The 24,267-nt window shown below is 48.6% G+C and overlaps 1 protein-coding gene across 2 annotated transcripts in view; it reads left to right on the top strand.

Moving 5' to 3' along the window:
* The window catches only part of LOC140395179 (tight junction protein ZO-3-like), a 137,407-nt gene that overhangs the window by 105,136 nt on the left and 8,004 nt on the right, over positions 1 to 24,267 (top strand). The window contains exons 18-21 of one of the 2 annotated variants that reach the window (XM_072482686.1): positions 14,592 to 14,692; positions 16,150 to 16,407; positions 18,758 to 18,798; positions 21,001 to 21,102. In XM_072482686.1, coding sequence (XP_072338787.1) covers positions 14,592 to 14,692; positions 16,150 to 16,407; positions 18,758 to 18,798; positions 21,001 to 21,102 — 502 coding nt within the window. Of the gene's footprint in view, positions 1 to 14,591; positions 14,693 to 16,149; positions 16,408 to 18,757; positions 18,799 to 21,000; positions 23,920 to 24,267 lie in introns of those variants that run through there. The other variant, XM_072482688.1, reaches the window with a different exon arrangement.

The raw sequence follows: 24,267 nt of genomic DNA, 5'->3' as shown, positions 1-24,267 counted from the left end.
CGCTGCTATCCTCTTTCGAAGCTGGTGGGCCAGCAGCCGGCTCGCCTTTTCCCCATATTCGTATCTCATCCCCTGTGCCTTCCTCCACTGTGCCTCTGCCTTCCCTGTGGTCAGCAGGTCAAACTCCGTCTGAAGTCTTCGCCTCTCTCTATATAGTCCTTCGTCCGGGGCCTCCGCATATCTTTTATCCACACTCAAAATCTCCCCCACTAATCTCTCCCTTTCTTTGCCCTCTTTTTTCTCCTTGTAAGCCCTAATGGAGATCAACTCTCCCCTAACCACCACCTTCAGCGCTTCCCATACTACCCCCACCTGGACCTCACCATCATCATTGGCCTCCAGGTACCTCTCAATACATCCCCGCACCCTTCCACAGACCCCCTCATCTGCCAATAGTCCCACATCCAGTCGCCAGAGTGGGCGCTGTTCCCTCTCCTCTCCTAGTTCCAGATCCACCCAGTGCGGGGTATGGTCTGAAACGGCTATGGCCGAATACTCCGTTCCTGCCACCCTTGAAATCAGTGCCCTGCTCAAAACAAAGAAATCTATCCGGGAGTATACCTTATGGACATGGGAGAAAAAGGAAGACTCTTTGGCCAACGGCCTGGCAAATCTCCATGGATCCACTCCCACCATTTGCTCCACAAACCCCCTGAGCACCTTGGCCGCTGCCGGCCTTCTTCCGGTCCTGGATCTAGACCGATCTAACCCTGGATCCAGCACAGTATTGAAATCCCCCCCATTACCAGGCTCCCTACCTCCAGGTCCGGGATACGTCCCAGCATCCGCTTCATAAATCCCGCGTCGTCCCAGTTCGGGGCATATACATTTACCAGCACAACCTCCTTTCCCTGCAATCTACCACTCACCATCACATATCTACCACCGTTGTCCACCACTATATTCCTAGCCTCGAACGACACCCGTTTCCCCACCAACATTGCCACCCCTCTATTTTTCGCGTCCAACCCTGTGTGGAACACCTGTCCCACCCATCCTTTCCTTAACCTGACCTGATCTGCCACCTTCAGATGCGTCTCCTGAAGCATGACCACGTCTGCCTTCAGTCCTTTTAAGTGCGCGAACACTCGGGCCCTCTTAATCGGCCCATTTAGGCCTCTCACATTCCACGTGATCTGCCGAATTGGGGGGATGCCACCCCCCACCTCCACCCCCCGGCCGACTAGCCATCCCCTATTCTAGGCCAGTCCCACGCACCCAGCAGCAGCAACCCAGTTGACCCCCCCCTCCTCCCCCCCCCCGCTAGATCCCCATCTAGCATGGTTACTCCCCCCATGATGCTTCCGAAAGTCAGCTGACTCCAACTGACCCCGGCTTCCCCCGCTCTCTCCTTGACCCCCCCCCCCCGTGTGTGGAACTCTCATCCTCCTTATGCCTACCTTCCCGCCATCATCTCCCTAGCGTGGGGAAAACTCCGCGCTTTCCTGGATCGGCCCCGCCCCCTATGGCACAGCTCCCCCATTCCCCACCCCCCACCTCAGTCCCTTTTTCCACCGGCGCCCACATTTCTCAGTGTTCCCCCGTCAAGAAGAGAAAAAACCCCGTCTATCGTCCCGATACTGTGAACCTCCCATTACATTTCTGTACATCAACATCGTCATCTCCCCCACAGCATCAGTCCCTCAGTTCTGGTCTAATTTCTCTTCTTGGATGAAGGTCCATGCCTCCTCCGACTTTTCAAAGTAGTGTCTATCTTGGTGCGTGACCCACAATCGCGCCGGCTGCAGCATCCCAAACTTTATTTTCTTCTTGTGAAGCACCGCCTTGGCCCGATTAAAACTCGCTCTCCTTCTCGCCACCTCCGCGCTCCAGTCCTGATACACTCGTATCACCGCATTCTCCCACCTGCTACTCCGTACCTTCTTGGCCCAGCTCAAAACAGCCTCTCTGTCGGTGAAGCGGTGAAATTTCACCACTATCGCCCTTGGTGGTTCTCCAGCCTTTGGTCTCCTCGCAAGGACCCGGTGAGCCCCTTCCAACTCCAGGGGGCCCGAGGGGGCCTCAGCTCCCATTAGCGAATGGAGCATCGTGCTGACAATAAGCCCCAACGTCAGCTCCCTCCACTCCCTCGGGGAGACCCAGAATACGGAGGTTCTTTCTCCTCGAGCTGTTCTCCAGGACTTCGAGCCTTTCGATACACCTCTTATGTAGCGCCTCATGCGTCTCCATTTTTACCGCTAGGCCCAGAATCTCATCCTCGTTCTCAGCTGCCTTCACCCCACGGAGCTCTATCGCCTGGGCCTTTTGCGTTTCTTTTAGCCCATCGATTGCCAATAACATCGGCGCCAGCACCTCCTTCTTTAACTCCTCCACACACCATCGGAGGAATTCCTGCTGGTCCGGGCCCCATGTCGTCTGGGCTCCATCCGTCGCCATCTTGCTTCTTCCTTCTCTTCTCTGCCGCTGCTCCAAAGGATCCTTCGCAATCTGGCCACTATCACCGATCCTTTCCATACACCCCAGGTGGGACTCCTTACTTCGTCTCCCCACACTGGGGTTGGTCCGAAAAAATTTCCGTTGGGGCTCCCAAAAAGAGCCCAAAAGTCCGCTAGAACGGGAGCTGCCGAAACGTGTGGCTTAGCAGTGCATCGCCGCAACCGGAAGTCCTGAGAACTGTGTTAATAGTTCAATAAGCACGTTGAACTCATTTCAGAGTCTGGAGCATCCTTTAGTTAAGACTTCATCAAGTAACAGCCTGTGTTATCCGAAGCAGCATAACACAACATGATACCAGGAGTGACTGTTCAATCTATTTAGTTCAACTCCGCAAGATCCGTGACAACCAGCTAATGCATACAGGCACAATGGGCAAAATTCAGGCTCCTCATCAGCTCAGGACCACCGGCAATCTTAGTGCCAACTGGCGATCATTCAAGTAGAACATTCAACTATACGTGGAAGCATCCGACCTCAATGGCGTGACCGATGCGCAGAAGATAGCTCTTCTACTCACCACTGCGGGTGACCATGCGATAGAGATCTTCAACTCCTTTCACTTTTCCGAAGGGCAGGACAAAACGAAGTACCAAACCATCCTGAACAAATTCGACAGCCACTGCGAGGTGGACACCAACAAAATCTTCGAGCGCTACATCTTCAAGCAGAGGATGCAAGGTAAAGACGATTCCTTCACCTCCGATCTAACTAACCTTAGACTGCTAGCGCAATCCTGCAACTTCGGTGATATCACTGACTCCATGATCAGAGACCAAATCGTTTTTGGAGTCCACTCTGATCCTCTGCGAGAGCAATTGTTGAAAATCAAGCACATGACCCTGCCAGCTGCGATTGAAACGTGTCCTGTGCATGAGCACTCTAAAAATCGCTATTCACAGTACAAAACGGCAGAAAGTGAAAAACAAGCATCCTACGAGGTGGAGAGTGTTCAGGCCATCTCCCGGATGCAGCGCCTCCACATTGATGAAAGCGGCCATTTTGCACGCTCTTCCCGGGGCCCGACGCATGCGCAATGCGATCGGGAACACAAAACGGTCGTAAACCGCATTGCGCAGGTACAGACGTCCGTGAACAGCACCGCGCATGCGCAACAACGCACTGAGTGTCATGGCGCCGACGTCATGATGTGTGCGAACTGCGGCACTGCCCATTAAAAAAAACCCAGCTCTGCAAGAGGCAAACGCTGTTTAAACTGTGGGAAACCAAACCACTATGCAGCCCTGTACAGATCTGCGCCACCAGTCAGGAGCCAGCGCTCCCAATTCCGACAGCGGCGCATCAGAAGTGTGCAACACTGAATGCATGACTCTGATCCAGGCAGTGCGACGGATCCAGATGATGAATACCTGGACAACACTTACCGAGTGGGCATTATTACGAAGTGCCAATACGCCACACCGGACACATCGCAAGTCCAATCAATCCTGGCCGTGGATTCCGAGGACGAATGGCATGCAGTGATGAAGGTCAACCACTGCCCCATCCAGTTCAAACTGGACACAGGTGCCTCCGCCAACCTGATTTTGCAGGTGGACTTCAAGAGAATCAAGAAGCCCCCCACAATCCTTCCCAGCTGCCTGCAAACTCCTGGACTACAATGGAAACGCAATCAAGGTTCTGGGGTCCTGCCATCTGCAGGTGTCCAGCCGACACACACAAGCAAGCTTACGCTTCGAGATTGTTAAACCAGACAGGGCGTCCCTGGTAGGTGCGCACAAACCTCAAGCAACTGAACCTCATTCAAAGGGTCTACACCACAACGCCGTCCCATTCGGATCTTCAGGCCAGCATCGACGGCATCCTAACCCAGTGCCCAGATGTATTTAGCGGGATGGGCACGCTGCCGTATGAGTTCAAGATTCTACTGTGGCCTGATGCCAAGCCAGTGGTTCACGCACCACGACGAGTCCCTGCTCCACTGAGAGAGCGCCTCACGGCAGAGCTCACCGGTCTACAACAAAAAGGCATCATCGCGAAGGTCACTGAACCAACCGACTGGGTCAGCTTGATGGTGTGCGTAAAGAAGCCTTCGGGGGACCTACGCATCTGCATTGACCCCAAGGATCTAAACAAAAACATTATGTGGGAACATTACCCCATCCCGAAGAGGGAAGAAATCACGAGTGAGATGGCACATGCGCGCTTCTTCACAAAATTGGACGCATCCCAAGGATTTTGGCAAATCTAACCTGAAGAATCCAGCAGAAGGCTCTACACCTTCAACACGCCTTTTGGCAGGTTCTGCTACAACCGAATGCCATTTGGCAACATCTCGGCATCAGAGATTTTCCATTGCATCATGGAACAGATGATAGAGGGAATAGAAGGGGTTTGTGTCTACGTTGACGATATCATAACCTGGTCCACAACCCCAGAGGAACATGTGTCGCGACCCTAGAAAGTATTCTGATGCATACATGAACATGGCCTCAAGCTAAACAGGTCCAAGTGCTGTTTTGGGACATCCACGCTGAAGTTCCTGGGCGATCAGATTTCACGACACAGTTTGCGCCCGGACACAGACAAAATTAAAGCCATCGAGGCAATGAAAGTCCCCGAGGACAAGAAGGCAGTACTGCGCTTCCTGGGAATGGTCAATTTCCTTGGCAAGTTCATCCCGAATTTGGCCACACACACCACGGCCCTACGCAACCTGGTGAAAAAAATCAACCGCCTTTGAATGGAAGGCGGAGCACCGAACAGAGCACCAAGCTCACCACTGCACCCATCCTTGCATTCTTTGACCCAGACCAAGAGACCAAGATATCCACAGATGCGAGTCGGGATGGCATTGGGGCGGTGTTGCTTCAAAGAGACAACACGTCATCCTGGGTACCAGTAGCATACCCGTCACGGGCAATGACACCCACTGAGACCAGGTATGCGCAGATTGAGAAGGAGTGTTTAGGTCTTCTCACCGGCATCCTCAAATTTCATGATTATGCCTATGGCTAGCCAACATTTACTGTTGAGACGGATCATCTGGTCCACATCATCCAAAAGGACCTGAACGACATGACGACTCGTTTGCAGAGAATTCTGCTCAAACTCCGGAGGTATGATTTCAATTTGGTGTACACACCTGGCAAGGAGCTCATCATCGCCGATGCAGCGTCCCGCTCTGTCAACTCACCCAGTGAACCACTGGAGATAATCCAGCACATTGAATTGCAGGTACAACTGTGTGCAAGCACTGTCCCGACAACAGATGAGAAGATTGTTCTCATCCGAGAAGAGACGGCCAAAGACCCCTGTTGCAGCGAGTCATCCACAACCTCAGCAATGGCTGGCAGAAAGGGCAAAGCCCTCAATTCTACAACGTCAAGGATGACCTGACGCTGATCGACGGCATCTTGCTCAAGCTGGACAGGATAGTCATCCCTCTACGTCTCCAGAGCATGATGCTGCAGCAGATTCATGAGGGTCACCTGTGCGTAGAAAGGTGCAGACGCAGGTCCCAGCAAGCTGTCTACTGGCCCAGCATCAACCAGGACATCACGGACATGGTCCTGAACTGCAAAACCTGTCAGAGGTTCCAACCAGCGCAGAGCAAGGAGACGTTCCAACCACATGACCTAGAGATGTCTCCATGGTCCAAGGTTGGCATTGACCTATTCCACGCGAATGGTCGCGACTATATCTTAATCATTGATTACTTTTCGAACTACACTGAGGTGCTGAAGCTGCCAGACCTCACCTCACGGACCGTCATCAAAGCGTGTAAAGAGACATTCTCACGGCATGGCATCCCGAACACCGTCATGAGCGACAATGGCCCGTGCTTCCACGGTCAAGAATGGTCCAAGTTTGCCTAGAACTACAATTTCAGGCATGTCACCTCCAGTCCGCACTGTCCGCAGTACAATGACAAAGTTGAAAAAGGGGTGCACATCGTTAAGCAGCTCATCCGCAAGGCCTCGGACTCCGCTTCCGACATACGCCTTGCACTACTTGCGAACCGGGTGACTCCCTTGTCCACTGGCATGTCGCCACCTCAACTCCTGATGATCAGGGACCTGCAGACGATACTTCCAGCCATATAACTGCCCAACCTTGATCACCTCCCGGTGCTGCAGAAGATGCAGCAGCTTCGCGACAGCCAGAAGCAGGGCTCTGATGCACATGCCACCGATCTGTACGTGCTATCCCCGGCAGACACGGTCAGGATCAAGATACCGGATGGTGGGTGGTCTGCTCCACCTGTTGTTGTTCGACAGGTTGTTGTTCGACAGATCCTAAGTCATACGTATGGCTGATGGCTCCATTGTGCGAAGGAATCGAAGGACACTGAGAAAGGTTGCTTGCCCACAACCACTTTCCCCTCCATTTCCACATGTCGAATTGCCACCTCCAGACACCTCGAACCACAAGGCCACCAGTCGTGCCTCCCACTCGCCTGTCAAGACACCGTCATCCCCTCCACCACCTCTCCGGCGGTCGACGAGGATCAGACGCAAGCCTCAGAGACTGGACTTATGAGCATTTGTTTTGTTTGTTCTGTTCTGTATTCCTCAGTCAGTCACATCAGACAGACACATTCACATGTATATACATCGAAACAAAAAGGGGGAGATGTCATGATATGCAAACATGCAACCAATGAACACTCAGAATAGGACACAACTAATGGGCAGTCAGGACACTCCGAGGTGGCATCATCACAAGGGGGCATGACATAAACACTATAAAAGGGAACAGGCACTCACACCCTGCCTCTTTCCACAGACAGACATCTAGAGAGTTGGGGACTTCCGGGTGCGGCGATGACCAGCTGAGTCGCACGTTTCGGCAGCTCCCGGTGAAACGGACTTTTGGGCTCTTGATAGGAGCCCCAACGGCAATTTTGACGGCTAAAAACACTGTGCGGTAAACCAGAAGGGAATCCCCCCTGGATATGGATGAAAAAAGGAGGAGAAAGTGGCCGGATTGCAGTGGATCCTTTAGAACAGCGGCAAGGAAGGCAAGCAAAAACCAAGATGGCGTCGGAAGGTGGCAGTTTAACATGGGGCCCTGAACAACAAGAGTTCTTGAAATGCTGTGTGGAAGAGATAAAAAAGGAAATGAAGAAAGAGCTGTTGGCCCCGATACTACAGGCGATCGAAGGGCTAAAGGAGGAACAAAAGACCCAGGAGCGGGAGCTTCGGGTCGTGAAGGCAAAGGCAGCCGAGAATGAGGACGACATACAGGGCCTGGTGGTGAAGACGGAGATGCATGAGGCACATCAGAAACGATGTGTGGAAAGGTTGGAGGCACTGGAGAACAACGCAAGGAGGAACAACCTGAGGATTCTTGGTCTTCCTGAAGGTGCGGAGGGAGCGGACGTCGGGGCATATGTGAGCACGATGCTGCACTCGTTAATGGGAGCGGAGGCCCCGGCGGGTCCGTTAGAGGTGGAGGGAGCATACCGAGTGATGGCGCGAGGACCGAGAGCAGGAGAAATTCCCAGAGCCATAGTGGTGAGATTCCTCCGTTTTAAGGATAGAGAAATGGTCCTTAGATGGGCAAAGAAAACTCGGAGCAGTAAATGGGAGAACGCGGTGATCCGCGTTTATCAAGACTGGAGTGCGGAGGTGGCGAGATGGGGGAGGAGGGGAGGTGGAGGAGATGGGGCGTTGGCCATTGGTGGCGGGGCCAAGGGAGAAGCGCGGGCTTGGTTCCCGCGCTATGATAATCATGGCGGGAATAGAGAAGCAGGAAGGAGGGGGCGTCGCACGGTGCGAGCCGAGGTCACGGGGGGAAGCCGAGGTCGGCCAGAGTTTGCTGACTTCTGGGAGCAACATGGGGGGAGTAATTACGCTAGCGGGGGATCTAGCGGGGGGGGGGTGGGAGGGGGGAATTACTGGGTTGCTGCTGCTGGGGAGAGGGGGGAGCTGGTATGGGAGAGGATGGGCGGGGGTGCACCGCCTGGGGGAGATACAGCTGTGTGGGAACCGGGTGAGGAGCTGGAAAAAGGGGATGGCTAATCGACAGGGGGGGGGGGGGGGGGGGGGGTAGGGTAGGAAGCCCCCCAACCCGGCTGATCACGTGAAACGTGAGAGGGCTGAACGGGCCGATAAAGAGGGCACGGGTACTCGCACACCTTAAGAAACTTAAGGCAGATGTGGTTATGTTACAGGAAACGCACCTGAAACTGATAGACCAGGTTAGGCTACGCAAAGGATGGGTGGGGCAGGTGTTCCATTCGGGGCTAGATGCGAAAAACAGGGGGGTGGCTATATTAGTGGGGAAGCGGGTAATGTTCGAGGCAAAGACTATAGTGGCGGATAACGGGGGCAGATACGTGATGGTGAGTGGCAAACTACAGGGGGAGACGGTGGTTTTGGGAAACGTATATGGCCCGAACTGGGATGATGCCAATTTTATGAGGCGGATGCTAGGACGCATTCCGGACCTAGAGATGGGAAAGCTGATAATGGGGGGAGATTTTAATATGGTGTTGGAACCAGGGCTGGATAGGTCGAATTCCAGGACTGGAAGGAGGCCGGCAGCAGCCAAGGTACTTAAAGATTTTATGGAGCAGATGGGAGGTGTAGACCCGTGGAGATTTAGCAGACCTAGGAGTAAGGAGTTCTCGTTTTTCTCCTATGTCCATAAAGTCTACTCGCGAATAGACTTTTTTGTGCTGGGAAGGGCGTTGATCCCGAAGGTGAGGGGAACGGAGTATACGGCTATAGCCATTTCGGATCACGCTCCACACTGGGTAGACTTGGAGATAGGGGAGGAAACAGGAGGGCGCCCACCCTGGAGAATGGACATGGGACTAATGGCAGATGAGGGGGTGTGTCTAAGGGTGAGGGGGTGCATTGAAAAGTACTTGGAACTCAATGATAATGGGGAGGTCCAGGTGGGAGTGGTCTGGGAGGCGCTGAAGGCGGTGGTTAGAGGGGAGCTGATATCAATAAGGGCACATAAAGGGAAGCAGGAGAGTAAGGAACGGGAGCGGTTGCTGCAAGAACTTTTGAGGGTGGACAGACAATATGCGGAAGCACCGGAGGAGGGACTGTACAGGGAAAGGCAAAGGCTACATGTAGAATTTGACTTGCTGACTACGGGCACTGCAGAGGCACAATGGAGGAAGGCACAGGGTGTACAGTACGAATATGGGGAGAAGGCGAGCAGGTTGCTGGCACACCAATTGAGGAAAAGGGGAGCAGCGAGGGAAATAGGGGGAGTGAGGGATGAGGAAGGAGAGATGGAGCAGGGAGCGGAGAGAGTGAATGGAGTGTTCAAGACATTTTATAAAAAATTATATGAAGCTCAACCCCCGGATGGGAGGGAGAGAATGAAGGGCTTTTTGGATCGGCTGGAATTTCCCAAGGTGGAAGAGCAGGAAAGGGTGGGACTGGGAGCACAGATCGAGGTAGAAGAAGTGGTGAAAGGAATTAGGAGCATGCAGGCGGGAAAGGCCCCGGGACCGGATGGATTCCCAGTCGAATTCTATAGAAAATATGTGGACTTGCTCGCTTCGGTATTGACGAGGACCTTTAATGAGGCAAAGGAAAGGGGACAACTGCCCCCGACTATGTCTGAAGCAACGATATCGCTTCTCTTAAAGAAGGAAAAGGATCCGCTACAATGCGGGTCCTGTAGACCTATTTCCCTCCTAAATGTAGATGCCAAGATCCTGGCCAAGGTAATGGCAATGAGAATAGAGGAATGTGTCCCGGGGGTGGTCCACGAGGACCAAACTGGGTTTGTGAAGGGGAGACAGCTGAACACGAATATACGGAGGCTGTTAGGGGTAATGATGATGCCCCCACCAGAGGGGGGAACGGAGATAGTAGTGCCGAGAAAGCATTTGATAGAGTGGAGTGGGATTATTTGTGGGAGGTGTTGAGGAGATTTGGTTTTGGAGAGGGGTATGTTAGATGGGTGCAGCTGTTGTATAGGGCCCCGATGGCGAGCGTGGTCACGAATGGACGGGGATCTGCATATTTTCGGCTCCATAGAGGGACAAGGCAGGGATGCCCTCTGTCCCCATTATTGTTTGCACTGGCGATTGAGCCCCTGGCGATAGCGTTGAGGGGTTCCAAGAAGTGGAGGGGAGTACTTAGAGGAGGTGAAGAACACCGGGTATCTTTGTATGCGGACGATTTGTTACTATATGTGGCAGACCCGGTGGAGGGGATGCCAGAAATAATGCGGATACTTGGGGAGTTTGGGGATTTTTCAGGGTATAAATTGAACATGGGGAAAAGTGAGTTGTTTGTGGTGCATCCAGGGGAGCAGAGTAGAGAAATAGAGGACCTACCGTTGAGGAAGGTAACAAGGGACTTTCGTTACCTGGGGATCCAGATAGCCAAGAATTGGGGCACATTGCACAGGTTAAATTTAACGCGGTTGGTGGAACAAATGGAGGAGGATTTCAAGAGATGGGATATGGTATCCCTGTCACTGGCAGGGAGGGTGCAGGCGGTTAAGATGGTGGTCCTCCCGAGATTCCTCTTTGTGTTTCAGTGCCTCCCGGTGGTGATCACAAAGGCTTTTTTAAAAAGGATTGAAAAGAGCATCATGGGTTTTGTGTGGGCCGGGAAGACCCCGAGAGTGAGGAAGGGATTCTTACAGCGTAGCAGGGATAGGGGGGGGGCTGGCACTACCGAGCCTAAGTGAGTATTATTGGGCCGCTAATATTTCAATGGTGAGTAAATGGATGGGAGAGGAGGAGGGAGCGGCGTGGAAGAGATTAGAGAGGGCGTCCTGTAGGGGGACTAGCCTACATCTGTTTGTGGATGGGAAGTTCGCGAGTCTGGGAGCGCTGACCGAGAAATATGGGTTGCCCCAAGGGAATGCATTCAGGTATATGCAACTGAGGGCTTTTGCGAGGCAACAGGTGAGGGAATTCCCACAGCTCCCGACACAAGAGGTGCAGGACAGAGTGATCTCAAAGACATGGGTGGGGGATGGTAAGGTGTCAGATATATATAGGGAAATGAGGGACGAAGGGGAGACTATGGTAGATGAACTAAAAGAGAAATGGGAAGAAGAGCTGGGGGAGGAGATCGAGGAGGGGCTGTGGGCAGATGCCCTAAGCAGGGTAAACTCGTCGTCCTCGTGTGCCAGGCTAAGCCTGATTCAGTTTAAGGTAATACACAGGGCGCATATGACTGGAGCACGGCTCAGTAAATTTTTTGGGGTGGAGGATAGGTGTGCGAGGTGCTCGAGAAGCCCAGCGAATCATACCCATATGTTTTGGTCATGCCCGGCACTACAGGGGTTTTGGAGGGGGGTGACAAAGGTGCTTTCAAAAGTAGTGGGGGTCCGGGTCGAACCAAGCTGGGGGTTGGCTATATTTGGGGTTGCACAAGAGCCGGGAGTGCAGGAGGCGAGAGAGGCCGATGTTTTGGCCTTTGCGTCCCTAGTAGCCCAGCGCAGGATATTGCTAATGTGGAAAGAAGCCAAGCCCCCGGGGGTGGAGACCTGGATAAATGACATGGCAGGGTTTATAAAGCTAGAGCGGATTAAGTTCGTCCTAAGGGGGTCGGCTCAAGGGTTCACCAGGCGGTGGCAACCGTTCGTCGAATACCTCGCAGAAAGATAGATGGAATGGAAAAAAGAAGGCAGCAGCAGCAGCCCAGGATTGGGGGTGGGGGGGGGGGGGGGGGGGGGAGGGGGGGGGTGGGTGGGGGGGGGGAGGAGGAACCAGAAGGACTCTCAGGGTTGTTAATATATACTGTATAATATGTATAGGTCGTTGCTACAGATAATTATATATTGGACTGTTAAATTATATTTTTGGAGAGTGTTACTTGTGATAAGGCAGTTGCCAATTAGGGTTAGTTTTCATTTTTGTTATTTATTATTTATCCATTTTCTGTTTATAAACTAGGTCATTGTTATTTGTGTTGTTATAATATTGTGTAAAGGATGCACAATGTACTGTGTTGGTTGACCAAAAATTTTCAATAAAATATTTTTAAAAAAAAGACATCTAGAGAGTTAGACAGGGTTGATCAGCAGCATCATACCCCAGCACGTGGCTTAGAGCAAGCTGGTACAGTTAGACTGAGTTACTACAGTTAGATTAGCAGAGAGTCGAACTCATTTGAGAACTGTGTTAATAGTTCAATAAACACGTTGAACTCATTTCAGAGTCTGGAGCATCCTTTAGTTAAGACTGCATCAAGTTGGGCAGCACGGTCGCATTGTGGATAGCACAATTGCTTCACAGCTCCAGGGTCCCAGGTTTGATTCCCGGCATGGGTCACTGCACATCCTCCCCATGTGTGTGTGGGTTTCCTCCGGGTGCTCCGGTTTCCTCCCACAGTCCAAAGATGTGCAGGTTAGGTGGATTGGCCATGATAAATTGCCCTTGGTGTCCAAAATTGCCCTTAGTGTTGGGTGGGGTTACTGGGTTATGGGGATAGGGTGGAGGTATTGACCTTGGGTGGGGTGCTCTTTCCAAGAGCCGGTGCAGACTCGATGGGCCGAAAGGCCTCCTTCTGCACTGTAAATTCTATGAAGTAGCAGCCTGTGTTATCCGAAGCAGCATAACACAACACTCTCCACAGGGGAACTGCACTGTAACACTGAAAATACAAGCACTGTCTTCCTTGATTTTTTTTCAATTACTAGGCAGAAGCTAATCATTACTACTTGATTTTACATGTTTTCTCTTTTCAGCCTTTGCGTGTGTCCTGTAGCACGGGGCTTGTGATAATGTACCCTTCGAGCGGGGGAGGGGGCGGGCAGAATTCCCAGAGCATCATGTGACCCGATCGGCCAAAGGAGCCAGAGTGCATGAACACTGGGGGCGGAGGGCGGGTTTCCCATTTAGTCAGGAGTTTGGAAGCTTGGAATATGGCAGCTTTTATCTCACTCTTTGTATGTAGGAAGTGATCTGCAGCCGGGCTCCGCCAGAATCGGCACGGGACGTGGCTGGTAGATCCCAGGAGAGATCGCCCCCCCCGGGATTCCCGATGGCTGTTATGTCTCAAAAGATCTAACCAGATCTCGCAAGACATCGCAATCTGGGTCCCGTCCATTTATTGATCAGCAAATGAAGTGGGATCCAGGCTCGCACGGTTAGGTGAGTTAAGAACCCACTTGTCCATGTGGACACCAGATCGCACCATCACCCAGCATCTATCAGCCTCAGCGAGGAGACCCCAGCTGGGTGTAGTTCAGTACTTGTCCCCACAAACAGGGACCAGGCAGAATGGTACCTGGGGGGGTCTCCCAAGCGATCAGAGGCCCCCGGATGGTTGGCCTGTGAACTGAGTGGCACCCAGGCACCCTGTCAGTGCCACTTGAACACCCTAGAAGTGCCACCTGGATGCCAGCTTGACACTGCCAGAATGTCCAGGTGGCACTGTCAGTGTGCCAGGCTGGCAATGCTAAGCTGGCATTGTGCCCGCACCAGGGATCGGGCCTGAGGGTGCCCTGCCTGTATGAGGTGGGGTGTGGAGGGTCCCAAGGACCCCCCAACAGATGAGTTGGGGCATTAGAGGGGTTGGGGATTGCACCAGGGTGTTGAGATATTGGGGCACCATTTAAAAATGGCCTCCCAATCTCTTGCTGCACTAAGGAGCTCCACTTGTCAGAACACCTTGGTGCAGGAAATTATGCTCTAAGTGCAGCCTCGGGAGGGGGGGGGGGGGGGGCGCATTCCCAGAGGGGGCTTGCAAACGTGACAGAGTGCCGTTAGATAGGGGGGTCGTTCCCGGCACTACACAGCCAGGAACGACCCGCCAATCCCGTCCAGAATAGACTCTATTTTATCTTGGTTAGATTGATAGTTTCTAATTTTAATGAATTGCTCATTCATTACCTGGTGGTCGTCCTTATGTCAGGATATTACAGGCATCAATCACCCTGAGTTTCTCAAGAAAGCCATAAATGATAATTTTATGGATTTCTGTTGACAGCCTCGGTAGTAAAGAGTGTGGGTGAGGGTCTAGGCTGCAGTGCTACAGCCATAACTCCGGCACATGGTCACCACTCTCCACCACCAATGGAGCATAACAGAGTGGCCTCTCTTTTGCCAGTCTACATTCATGCAAATTCCCAATTTGTCCCTACATTCATTCATATATAAATCCAAATAGAACCTGTTGTCTATTCTGGGAAGCTTTTTGAGTAAGTGCGTTCTTTAATTTTATGGATTTTATTCACAGGTACAATAAATCTGAATTCGGGTTCCAGCGCGTGGTATGAAGCTTTGAAAGCAACAATCAAGGAGCAGCAAACTCAAGCTGTTTGGTTTCCTGAAGAAAAGGTGCTTTTCTTTCTTGCTTTGAAACTTCAAGTCACTTTACTCCATAGAATAAAAACTCCAAATGGCATCAGCATCAGTATGTTGCACCTCTTCAGGAGATAGTAGTTTACGATGATTGATTTTTAGCTTCCTCTATCAATCAGTTAGTAACGATACCACTTGAAGATGAACTGAGCCAGAACACCAGGAAGGTCTTGAGGTTCTGCCATGAGTTCACTGATCACTGGGTGTCCTGGGTAAGACTTCTCCCTCAAACGACACGGCAAAAATTGAAGGATTTTATTGGAATCTTTTTCAAAGGATTTTGTAGAAAGTCTACCAATGGAAAATTTGTTGCCACACTCTTAAGACCCACTTACCAAGATTATTTCTATGACACAAAGTCTCAAATGCCTTGGGGGGTGGGGGAGGATGTGGGAGTGGGGGAGGATGTGGGGGTGGGGGAGGATGAAAACTATTCTTTATTGCTGTTGGAATCTATGAATATTTATTGAAACCTTATCCTCTGAACATTAAATGAATGGGGTAGAGTGGTCTGTAGACAGTTAAATAGGTGGGGTAGGAAGAAAAACACAGAAAGACTTAATTTATATGGCACTTTTCACACCACTGGACATCTCAAAGAACATTTCATTCAATGAAGTACTTTTTGAATTATAGTCGCTGCTGCATTGTGGGAAAGACGGCAGCCATTCTGCACACAATAAACTCGCACAAATAGTAATGTGATAATAACCAGATTTTTTTCTTGTGTGACGTTGATTGAAGGATTAAATTGGTTGAAGGATGCTAGATGGCCCGTGATGCAGAGTGCCGTCAACAGCCTGGATTAAATTCCCGTACAGGCTGAGGTTATTCAGGAATCTCATGAATTCTAAACCTTAGCACGTTCTCCCCGTGTTTGCGTGAATCTTATCCCCACAACTCAAAGATGTGCAGGCTTGGTGGATTGGCCACGCTAAATTTCTCCTTAATTGGGAAAAAAAAAGAATTGGGTACTCTAAATTTTTTTTTTTTTAAATGAATTCTCAGCCTTGTCCCTCGTCTGAGGTGTGGTGACCTTCGGGTTAAATTACCACCAGCCAGCTGGCTTTCTCAAAGAGGGGAGAGCAGCCTACTGCCCTCTGGGACTGTGGCAACATTTCATTATCTTTGGCCAGAACATCCAGATAACTCCCCTGCTCTTCTTCAAATTAGTGTCAAAGGTTCTTTTACATCCAACTGACCAGGCAGATGGGGCCTCAGTTTAACATCTCAATTTTAAAGACAGCTCCTCCAACTGTGCAGCACTCCCTCAGTACTGCACTGGGGTGTCAGCCTAGACTTTTGTACTCAAAATCCTACATTTGGACGTGAACCTCGAATCTTGTAACTTAGAGATGAGAACAGAGCCGGCTGACACTATAAGGAGTTTGAATAGAATTATAGGACCAAATAATCTTTTCTTTATGTTTCAGGCTGAAGAAACGGGAACGGAAGACTTGGAACTGCTGAACCGATCGACCAGCATGAGCATGGATTATCTGAGCTGTGATGAGAGCAGGCCAAACAGTGACTATGAGGACACAGACGCAGAAGGGGGAGCTTACACAGATAATGAACTGGATGAAATGCAAGATGAACCAGCAATCACTAGGTCTTCTGAACCAATCAGGACTGAAGCACCCCAAATCTCCATGGCAGCAGCCCATGTAACGCCAAAGACCCACTCCCAGGTATTTGAAGCAGTATTTGGGTCAGACGGAATTCCCCTCAAAACTCCCCTGTCAAAGAAAGCACTTAAAGGAAAGGCTCTTTCACTAGATTAGTTAACTATGTATTCACAATAACTTTAGTTTTTTGTTTTTGGCGAAGCAACATTCAGTGCTCATGCCCAGGTGCCTTGAGAAGTTGGTGGGTCCAGTTTGGAGACCTTAAAATTAAAAGGGAAAAGGAAGGGAGGAACTTAAAACAATCAGGATCACTGGAGAAAAAGTCCCAGCAGATTGAAAAGTCACAAACGTAACGCCACTATTGACGAAAGGAATGGGACAGAGAGCAGGAAACTGTAGGGCAGTTAGTCTAATCTCCCCCGGCAGGAAAAAGCTAGAAACCAATATTAAAGAGTAGTATTAGGATATATAGAAAATCATAATAGAATCAGGTCAAGTCAACATGATTTTGTGAAAGGGAAATGGTGTTTGACAAATTTATTAGTTCTTTGAGGATCTAACAAGCAGGACCTATAAAGGGGAACCAGTGGATGGAGTGTATTTGGATTTCCAAAAGACATTCAATAAGGTGCCAGAAAAAGGCTACTCCACACGATAAAAGCTCATGGTGTCGGGAGTGATATGTGAGCATGGATAGAGGATTGGTTAACTAACAGCAAGCGGAGAGTCAGGATAAATGGGTTATTTTCAGGTTGGGCAAACTGTAACTCGTGGAATGCCACAGGGATCAGTGCTTTTGCCTGAACCATTTATACGAATGACTCAGATGAAAGAACAGACTGCATTATAGCAAAATTTGCTGACAGTACAAAGATAAGTAGGGAAGCAAGTTATGAAGAGGATACAAAGTGTCAGCAAAGGGATACAGATAAGCTAAGTGCACGGGCAGAATTTGATATTTGGAGTATAATGTTGCAAAATGTGAGATTGTTCAAGAGGGCGGGAAGAATAGAAAAGCAGATTATTAAATGGAAAAGGTTGCAGTATGTTGCAGCACAGAGGAATCTGGGTGTTCTTAAACACGAATCACAGAAAGTTAGCATGCAGGTACAGCAAGTAATTAGGAAGGCAAATAAAATGTTGGCCTTTATTGCAAGGGGGATGGAGAAGTGAAGTATTGACAACTGCACAGGGGGTTGGTGAGACAATACCTGGGGTACTGTGTACACTTTTCATCTCCCTACCTAAGTAGCAATATACTTGCATTGAAAGCAATTCAGAGAAGGTTCAATTGGGTTGATTCCTGGAATCAAGGGGTTGTCTCATGAGGAAATGTTTGAGCAAGTTGGTCCTCTAGTCATTGGAGTTTAGAAGAATGAGAGGTGATCTGAAACATGTAAGATACGGAGGGGGCTTGACAGGATAGGTGTCGAGAGGATGTTTCCCCTTGTGGGGGAACCTAGAACTAGGGGGGCACAGTTTCGAAGTAAGGGGTCTCCTTTTCTAGGCGGAGATGAGAATTCCAGCCCAGATCAGTCATGATCTTATTGAATGGTAAAGCAGGCCTGATGGGCTGAATGGCCTTCTTCTGTTCCTCTGTATCATGATTTTAACACAGGACAATAACCGGATTGGTCAATATTTGTTTGAGATGTTAAATTAAACTTAATTTTTTTGCCCACGAAACTGCAAATTAAGTTAAATAATGTAATTAAGTACCGTCTCCAACTAGACGCAGTGAAAGTAACTTCCCAGTGACACCAGGCTACTGTCACACTGCCAGAGCATAAGCAGTTAACAGCAATTAGAAAAATCAGACCTGAGCAGAAAAGGGATTTGGAACTATAATTGAGGATCATAGGATCAAAATTAGGAGAATGCATTGCTCTGTATTCATAGAAAAATAGAAAATAGGAGTAGGAGGAGGCCTTTCGAGCCTGTTTATGATCATGGCTGATCATCCAAGTCAATAGCTTAATCCAGCTTTCCCCCATATCCTTTGGTCCACTTTGCCCCAAGTGCTATATCTGACTACTTCCTGTGTTAACAAATTCCACAGGCTCATCACTGTCTGGGTGAAGAAATCTCTCCACATCTCTGTCCTAAACAGTCTACCCCGTATCCTCAAGCTCTGACCCCTGGTTCTGGGCGCCCCAACCATCGGGGACATCCTTCTTGCATCTACCCTGTCTAGTCCTGTTAGAATTTTAGAGGGCGGTCCTGATTTTATTTTCAAGAAATAATGGAAGACTCTAGATACGAGCCTAGTTTTCATAATGCAGGAATTTGAAGAGGGATTTCACTTCTGTACAACTCAAACCACTTTGGATAAAATAAGTGAAAACCTGTCTGACTGAAGTTGCTGTTTGGTGCAATTGCTCCACTTCAGTTTGTCTGTTTGCTTTTTCCACAGGCCCAGCCTCAGGTTCAGCAAAGGGATCCTTATTTCACAAGGTGAGTGATCACAGAGACCCTCTCCCAAGGAACTTTAATACAGGAACTTTCTCTGCACAGATTCCAGCAACCTGTATGGTTTTGCTGGAGGGCAGATGTTGGTGTAATGGTAATGCCACTGGACTAGTAATCAAGAGGTCCAGGCTTATGCTCTGAGGACAGAGGTTCAAATCCCACAACGGCAGCTGGTTGAATTTAAATTCAATTAATAAATTTGCAAGTGAAAAGCTCGTGTCAGTAATGGTGACCATGAAACCATTGTCAATTGTTGTAAAAACCCATCTGGTTCAGTAATGTCCTTTAAGAAAGGAAAACTGCCATCCTTACTTGGCCTGGCCTACATGTGACTCCAGACTCACATCAATGTGGTTGGTTCTTAACTGACCTCTGAAATGGTGTGGCAAGCCACTCAGTTCATGGGCATTAGGTATGGGCAGCAACTGTTGGCCTTGCCAGCGATGCCCACATCTTGTGAAAGAAAAAACTGGGAGCATCTTTGCCTGTGAATCAAAAGTGCATTTCATCCCCCTACATGTTTGCATATTCCAGGCTAACATAAGAACAATGTTGCATTAGAAATTATGCCATCTTCTTCAGATGAGATGTTAAAATAATCTCATACATGGAAATTCCGTGGCACCATTTGAAAAGAGGCATGGAGGGTCGTTATCCTCAACCAACCACCAAAGGTTCATTCACCAATTTGGCTACGGTTATGAATTCAGGTCTGCCATAGATACTGTCTTGGGTTCAGTGGCTGCGGCCAATCTCTGACTGAGTCTGGATGTCTTCCTTTAATGGGAGTTGTCGTACTTACCCATACGATCAGATGATAGATATATTCTGGTGAGATCTCCTTGTGATCCAGAGCAGATTAACCCTGTCTTTATCCAATATCTCTGAAAGTAGTGAGCTACCACTGGATGAATTAAGCCTGATGAAACATGCAGGAGCAATAGGGGCAGCATGGTGGCACAGTGGTTAGCACTGCTGCCTCCCAGCACGAGGGACCTGGGTTCAATTCTGGCCTTGGGTGACTGCCTGTGTGGAGTTTGCACTTTCTCCCTGTGTCTGTGTGGGTTTCTTGCGGGTGCTCCGGTTTCCTCCCACAGCCCAAAGATGTGCAGATTAGGTTGATTGGCTATGCTAAATTGCCTCTTAGTGTCCAAAGATGTGTAGGTTAGGTGGGGTTATGGGCATAGGGTGGAGGAGTGGGCATTGGTAGAGTGCTCTTTCAGAAGATTGGTGCAGACTCTATGGGCCGAATGGCCTCCTTCTGCATTGTAGGAATTCTATGGTTCTATGATCAGGGCTATTTAGTTTACATTATAATACAAAATAAACATCAGGCAAGAATACATCAAACTCATTGGGTCATCCTACTTAATTTACACTGAATAATCCCTGTCTCCTGCCCTACAGCCCAGAACAGAATCACTCTTCCTGCTTCCTTCTTTACCTGTTAGTGTATCTTCCTGTCCTGAAAGGGCCTTGCGATCTCAATGGTTATCTGTGTCCTATTCTGAAAATTCTCTTACTCTGTGTCAAGAAACATGTCTCCTGCACACATAAACAGAGTTTTTCAACACAATGAGGGTTGAATAGCCAAGCAAATGAATTGCTTATTATTGGGTGGTCCCTGGGAACAGCAGCTTCCATTTTGCTTACTAACGGTCTTTTATCTAGTCTTTTGTCTGTCTTTTATCTGTCTTTTGTCTTCCATTTTGCTTACTGTCTTTTATCTAGGAGCTTTTGTTTACACTTGTGAAAGTAGGCGCAAATATTGTGGAAAAAACCCCGACATGAAAATAAATTTGTTTTCCAATTCCTTTCTGTGGAAAACTGGCCCAAAACTCCATACATGTGATTGAGAGCAATGAGAAGACAGATTATTAAAGCAAATTACTGCGGATGCTGGAATCTGAAACACAAACAGAAAATACTGGACAATCTCAGCAGGTCTGACAGCATCTGTGGAGAAAAGGGGCTAATGTGGAGTCCGGATGACTCTTTGCCGAAGAAAACAAATAAACTGGTCTCTAATTTATGTTTGTTGAACATTGCTCTGTGCAAAATAGCTGCTTTGAGGTAGCCTGCCCTTCATAACAGTCACCACACTTCAGAATAATTTGCTGGATCTGATAATATGGCATGAGGTTATTAATTTAGATAAGTGATGATCTCTCTTTATTGACCTCTAAGGCTAAATGAACAGGATCTCAATGCAATCAAGTCCAGGAGAGATCAAATCTACAGTTCAGACGAAGATGATGATGATGAATGGAATGGGCCAGCCACCGAGCTGTAAGTGCAGCCCCATCAAACAAAGGATCATTCCTGTGATGGAACAGTGTTTAAGCAAACCAAGGACAGTTTTGCTGCTCACAAACAGTAACCAAATTTGTTTTTAAGTTCTTCAATTTATCTTTTAAACACAAACCCATGACATTGTTACACCGTAATCATATACTGTTCCCACCTCACAGAATTAGGGAAGAGGTAAGTGCTTTTGGCATGTATGATAGCCTGCCTAGCCAAACACTTGATGGATGTATACATCATTCAGTACCCGTACATGCCTGTACAGTCCCACATTCAATCTCCAGTCTGTGTGAAGTCAACTGATCGTTCTGGAGGATTTTGGGCAGCAATTGATTTCTAGCCTCCCGCGTCCAGGGAGAAAGTGGCCAGTTACTGTATTGATAGTTATCCAGCAACTCCTATTGGAAGGATCCTGATTGCGTGAATGTCACTTGCACTCTCTGTTGATTTGAACTTGTGACTCTCCAATTCTTGTGTTTAATAATAGAGCCATTTTGTAAGTCAATTTGTGCTCCTTTTTTTATTAAAACCAAATGACCTCTAGAATCGGAAGTACTGCTGCCCAGGTTTTTCTTTCAGAGGGGATGTTTTTTCACCAAGGTGGACATTTCTGCTGGATTAAATAGCTTTTTTCTTTGAAATGATTCAAATAGACCAAGTGGTGTGTCAGATGTTGCATCATAAAGATTTTCTTTCAGGAAGAATTTATTTTAAAACTCACAACATTTCGATAATTGTGACTACCCCTCCTGCCCAGTTGGTGGCAATGAGTCACAGATTCAATCACAGTGCAATGTTTTTTAAAATTAATTTATGAGATATGAGCATTGCCGGCAAGGCCAACAATCACTGCCCATACCAACCTATCACGGAGAAGGGGAACGGTTTAGCTCAGTTGGCTGGACAGCTGGCTCGTGATGGAGAGTGAGACCGACAGCGTGGGTTCAATTCAGGCTGAGGTTATTCATGAAGGCCCTGCCTTCTCAACCTTGCCCCTCACCTGAGGTGTGGTGATCCTCAGGTTAAATCACCACCAGTCAGCTCTCCCCCTCAAAGGGAAAAGCAGCCTATCGTCATCTGGGACTATGGTGACTTTAATTATTTATCCTTTAGAAAGGGATAGTGAGCAGGCCTCTGAAACTGCGGTCCATGTGGTGTGGGTACACCCACAATGCCTAAAGAGTTCCAGGATTTCAACCCAGCAATCCTGAAGGAACAGCCCAGTATTTCCAAGTCAGGATGGTGTGAGACCTGGAGGGGAGCTCATAGGTGGTGGAATTCCCAAAAGTTGGAAGACTACGGCTGGTCCTCAGTATCGCTATGCTAGGTAGGCCCCCACTTTAGCAACTCCTGCTGAAGAGAACCTGTCAGCTAACTGCAGTGAAATAAAAACAAAATGGCAACAGGACACAACATAAAAATGGATCATAGAGGATGGAAATGGGTATAGTAGAATCATTACCAACAGTTGGTGTCTGAAAAAATAGGAGAAGTGGCTCAGTTTGGAAATTGTTGAATTCAGTGTTGAGTCCAGAAGGCTGTAAAGTACCTTATCAAAAGAGGAAGTGCTGTTCCTCAAGTTTCATTGGTTTAGTGCAGAAGTTTGAGGACAAAAGTCTAAGTGAGTGTGGGGTGGTGACTGCAGTCATTCGATTCAGCAGCGATATCCTTGCAGTCAAATAGCTAGACATTCATAGGCTCCAACAGTCAGTGACCAAGGAACTCCACTCCAGCCAGTCAGTGCATTTAGGAGGGAAACTGAAATAGGTATGGCCCCAGTTTCACTCCCTGGTGGGCAGAGGCACACTGTCCCTAATTTGGCATTCAATTATTACTTCACTCTCTCGTTATTGGGAATGCTGGAAAGTCTATGTCGGAATGTCACTTTCATTTTCGGTTAATTTCAGACCAGGGCAGCATAGTGGGTTAGCACTGCTGCCTCACGGCACCGAGGTCCCAGGTTTGATCCCGGCTCTGGGTCACTATCCGTGTGGAGTTTGCACATTCTCCCTGTGTTTGTGTGGGTTTCGCCCCCACAACCCAAAGATGTGCAGGGTAGGTGGCTATGCTAAATTGCCGCTTAATTGGAAAAAATGAATTAGGTACTCTAAATTTATTTTTTTTTAAAAGTATTTTCACAGACCAAGAACTGAAGTTGGACTTCTTAATCCTTGCTGAGTTTAGCAATAACTTCACAATCCCTTTCACATATATTGTTAATGAACAAATGAATTCTAGAATCACTAGTAAACTGTGACTACACTCCTTATCCAATTGATGACAATGTGCTTGGGAAAATTTCCAACATTGATCTGGGATGTTACAACTCGTCCTCAGCATCTAATCTCTGGGATTAGAGCTGAAGAATATCGTTGGGACAGTATGAAACGAGAATTGTACACTGCCTTCCTGCTGTTCTGCACCTGATTCAGGTGAACCCGATATTCATACATTTGGTGCCTGAAACTAGAGTGTTCCATTACCCAGCACCTTGAACACAAAGTTCACAAATCAAAAGTTATACTGTGTCTTTCACCTGCTAGAGGGTAAAGATTAACTTTTTGTCTCAGCAATATCTTGTATGCAATAAATGGAGGGTGGGGGAGAGTGGAACTCCAGTTGCTGCTTTGATTGTGTCAAACTGGTCTGGAGAAGGTTGGATCACAGGCATATGGTGCCATCATTTGTTGCCTGACAGAAACAGGAGCTCTTGTCTGGACAACTTTCCTTCCGAAGCAACTGTTTTGTAAGATTAGTGATACATATATATTGCAGTAAAATATGTATGTTTTTACTACATGTTGACTCATTTCTTACTGGTGTTTACCATCGCTGTGTAACCTTCAAGTTTCCAGAGGTTCACCGGTCTTGTTTATTCTGGGTTCAGTACCACGTTCAGGCACATCGTCACAGGCTGCTTCCCAGTGCTCTGGAACTTGGGTAAACAACCAACTGTTCTCCCCTCCTCTTGCTAAGTTTCTAACTCTCAGTTCTATTGACACCAGTCGCTCACCCAATCAGATGTTCACGAGTAACGCCATTGTGCTCAAATTACAGATACACAACGTGCCTCATTATAATCGATCCTTTCACCTAGAGGTCTGTAACATATGTAAATAGTTAACTATCCGATCCATTTGAACTTGA

This window comes from Scyliorhinus torazame, chromosome 18 (genome assembly GCF_047496885.1).
Source record: "Scyliorhinus torazame isolate Kashiwa2021f chromosome 18, sScyTor2.1, whole genome shotgun sequence".
In the NCBI taxonomy this organism is placed as follows: Eukaryota; Metazoa; Chordata; class Chondrichthyes; order Carcharhiniformes; family Scyliorhinidae; genus Scyliorhinus; species Scyliorhinus torazame.
This window is presented reverse-complemented; position numbering and strand designations above follow the sequence as displayed.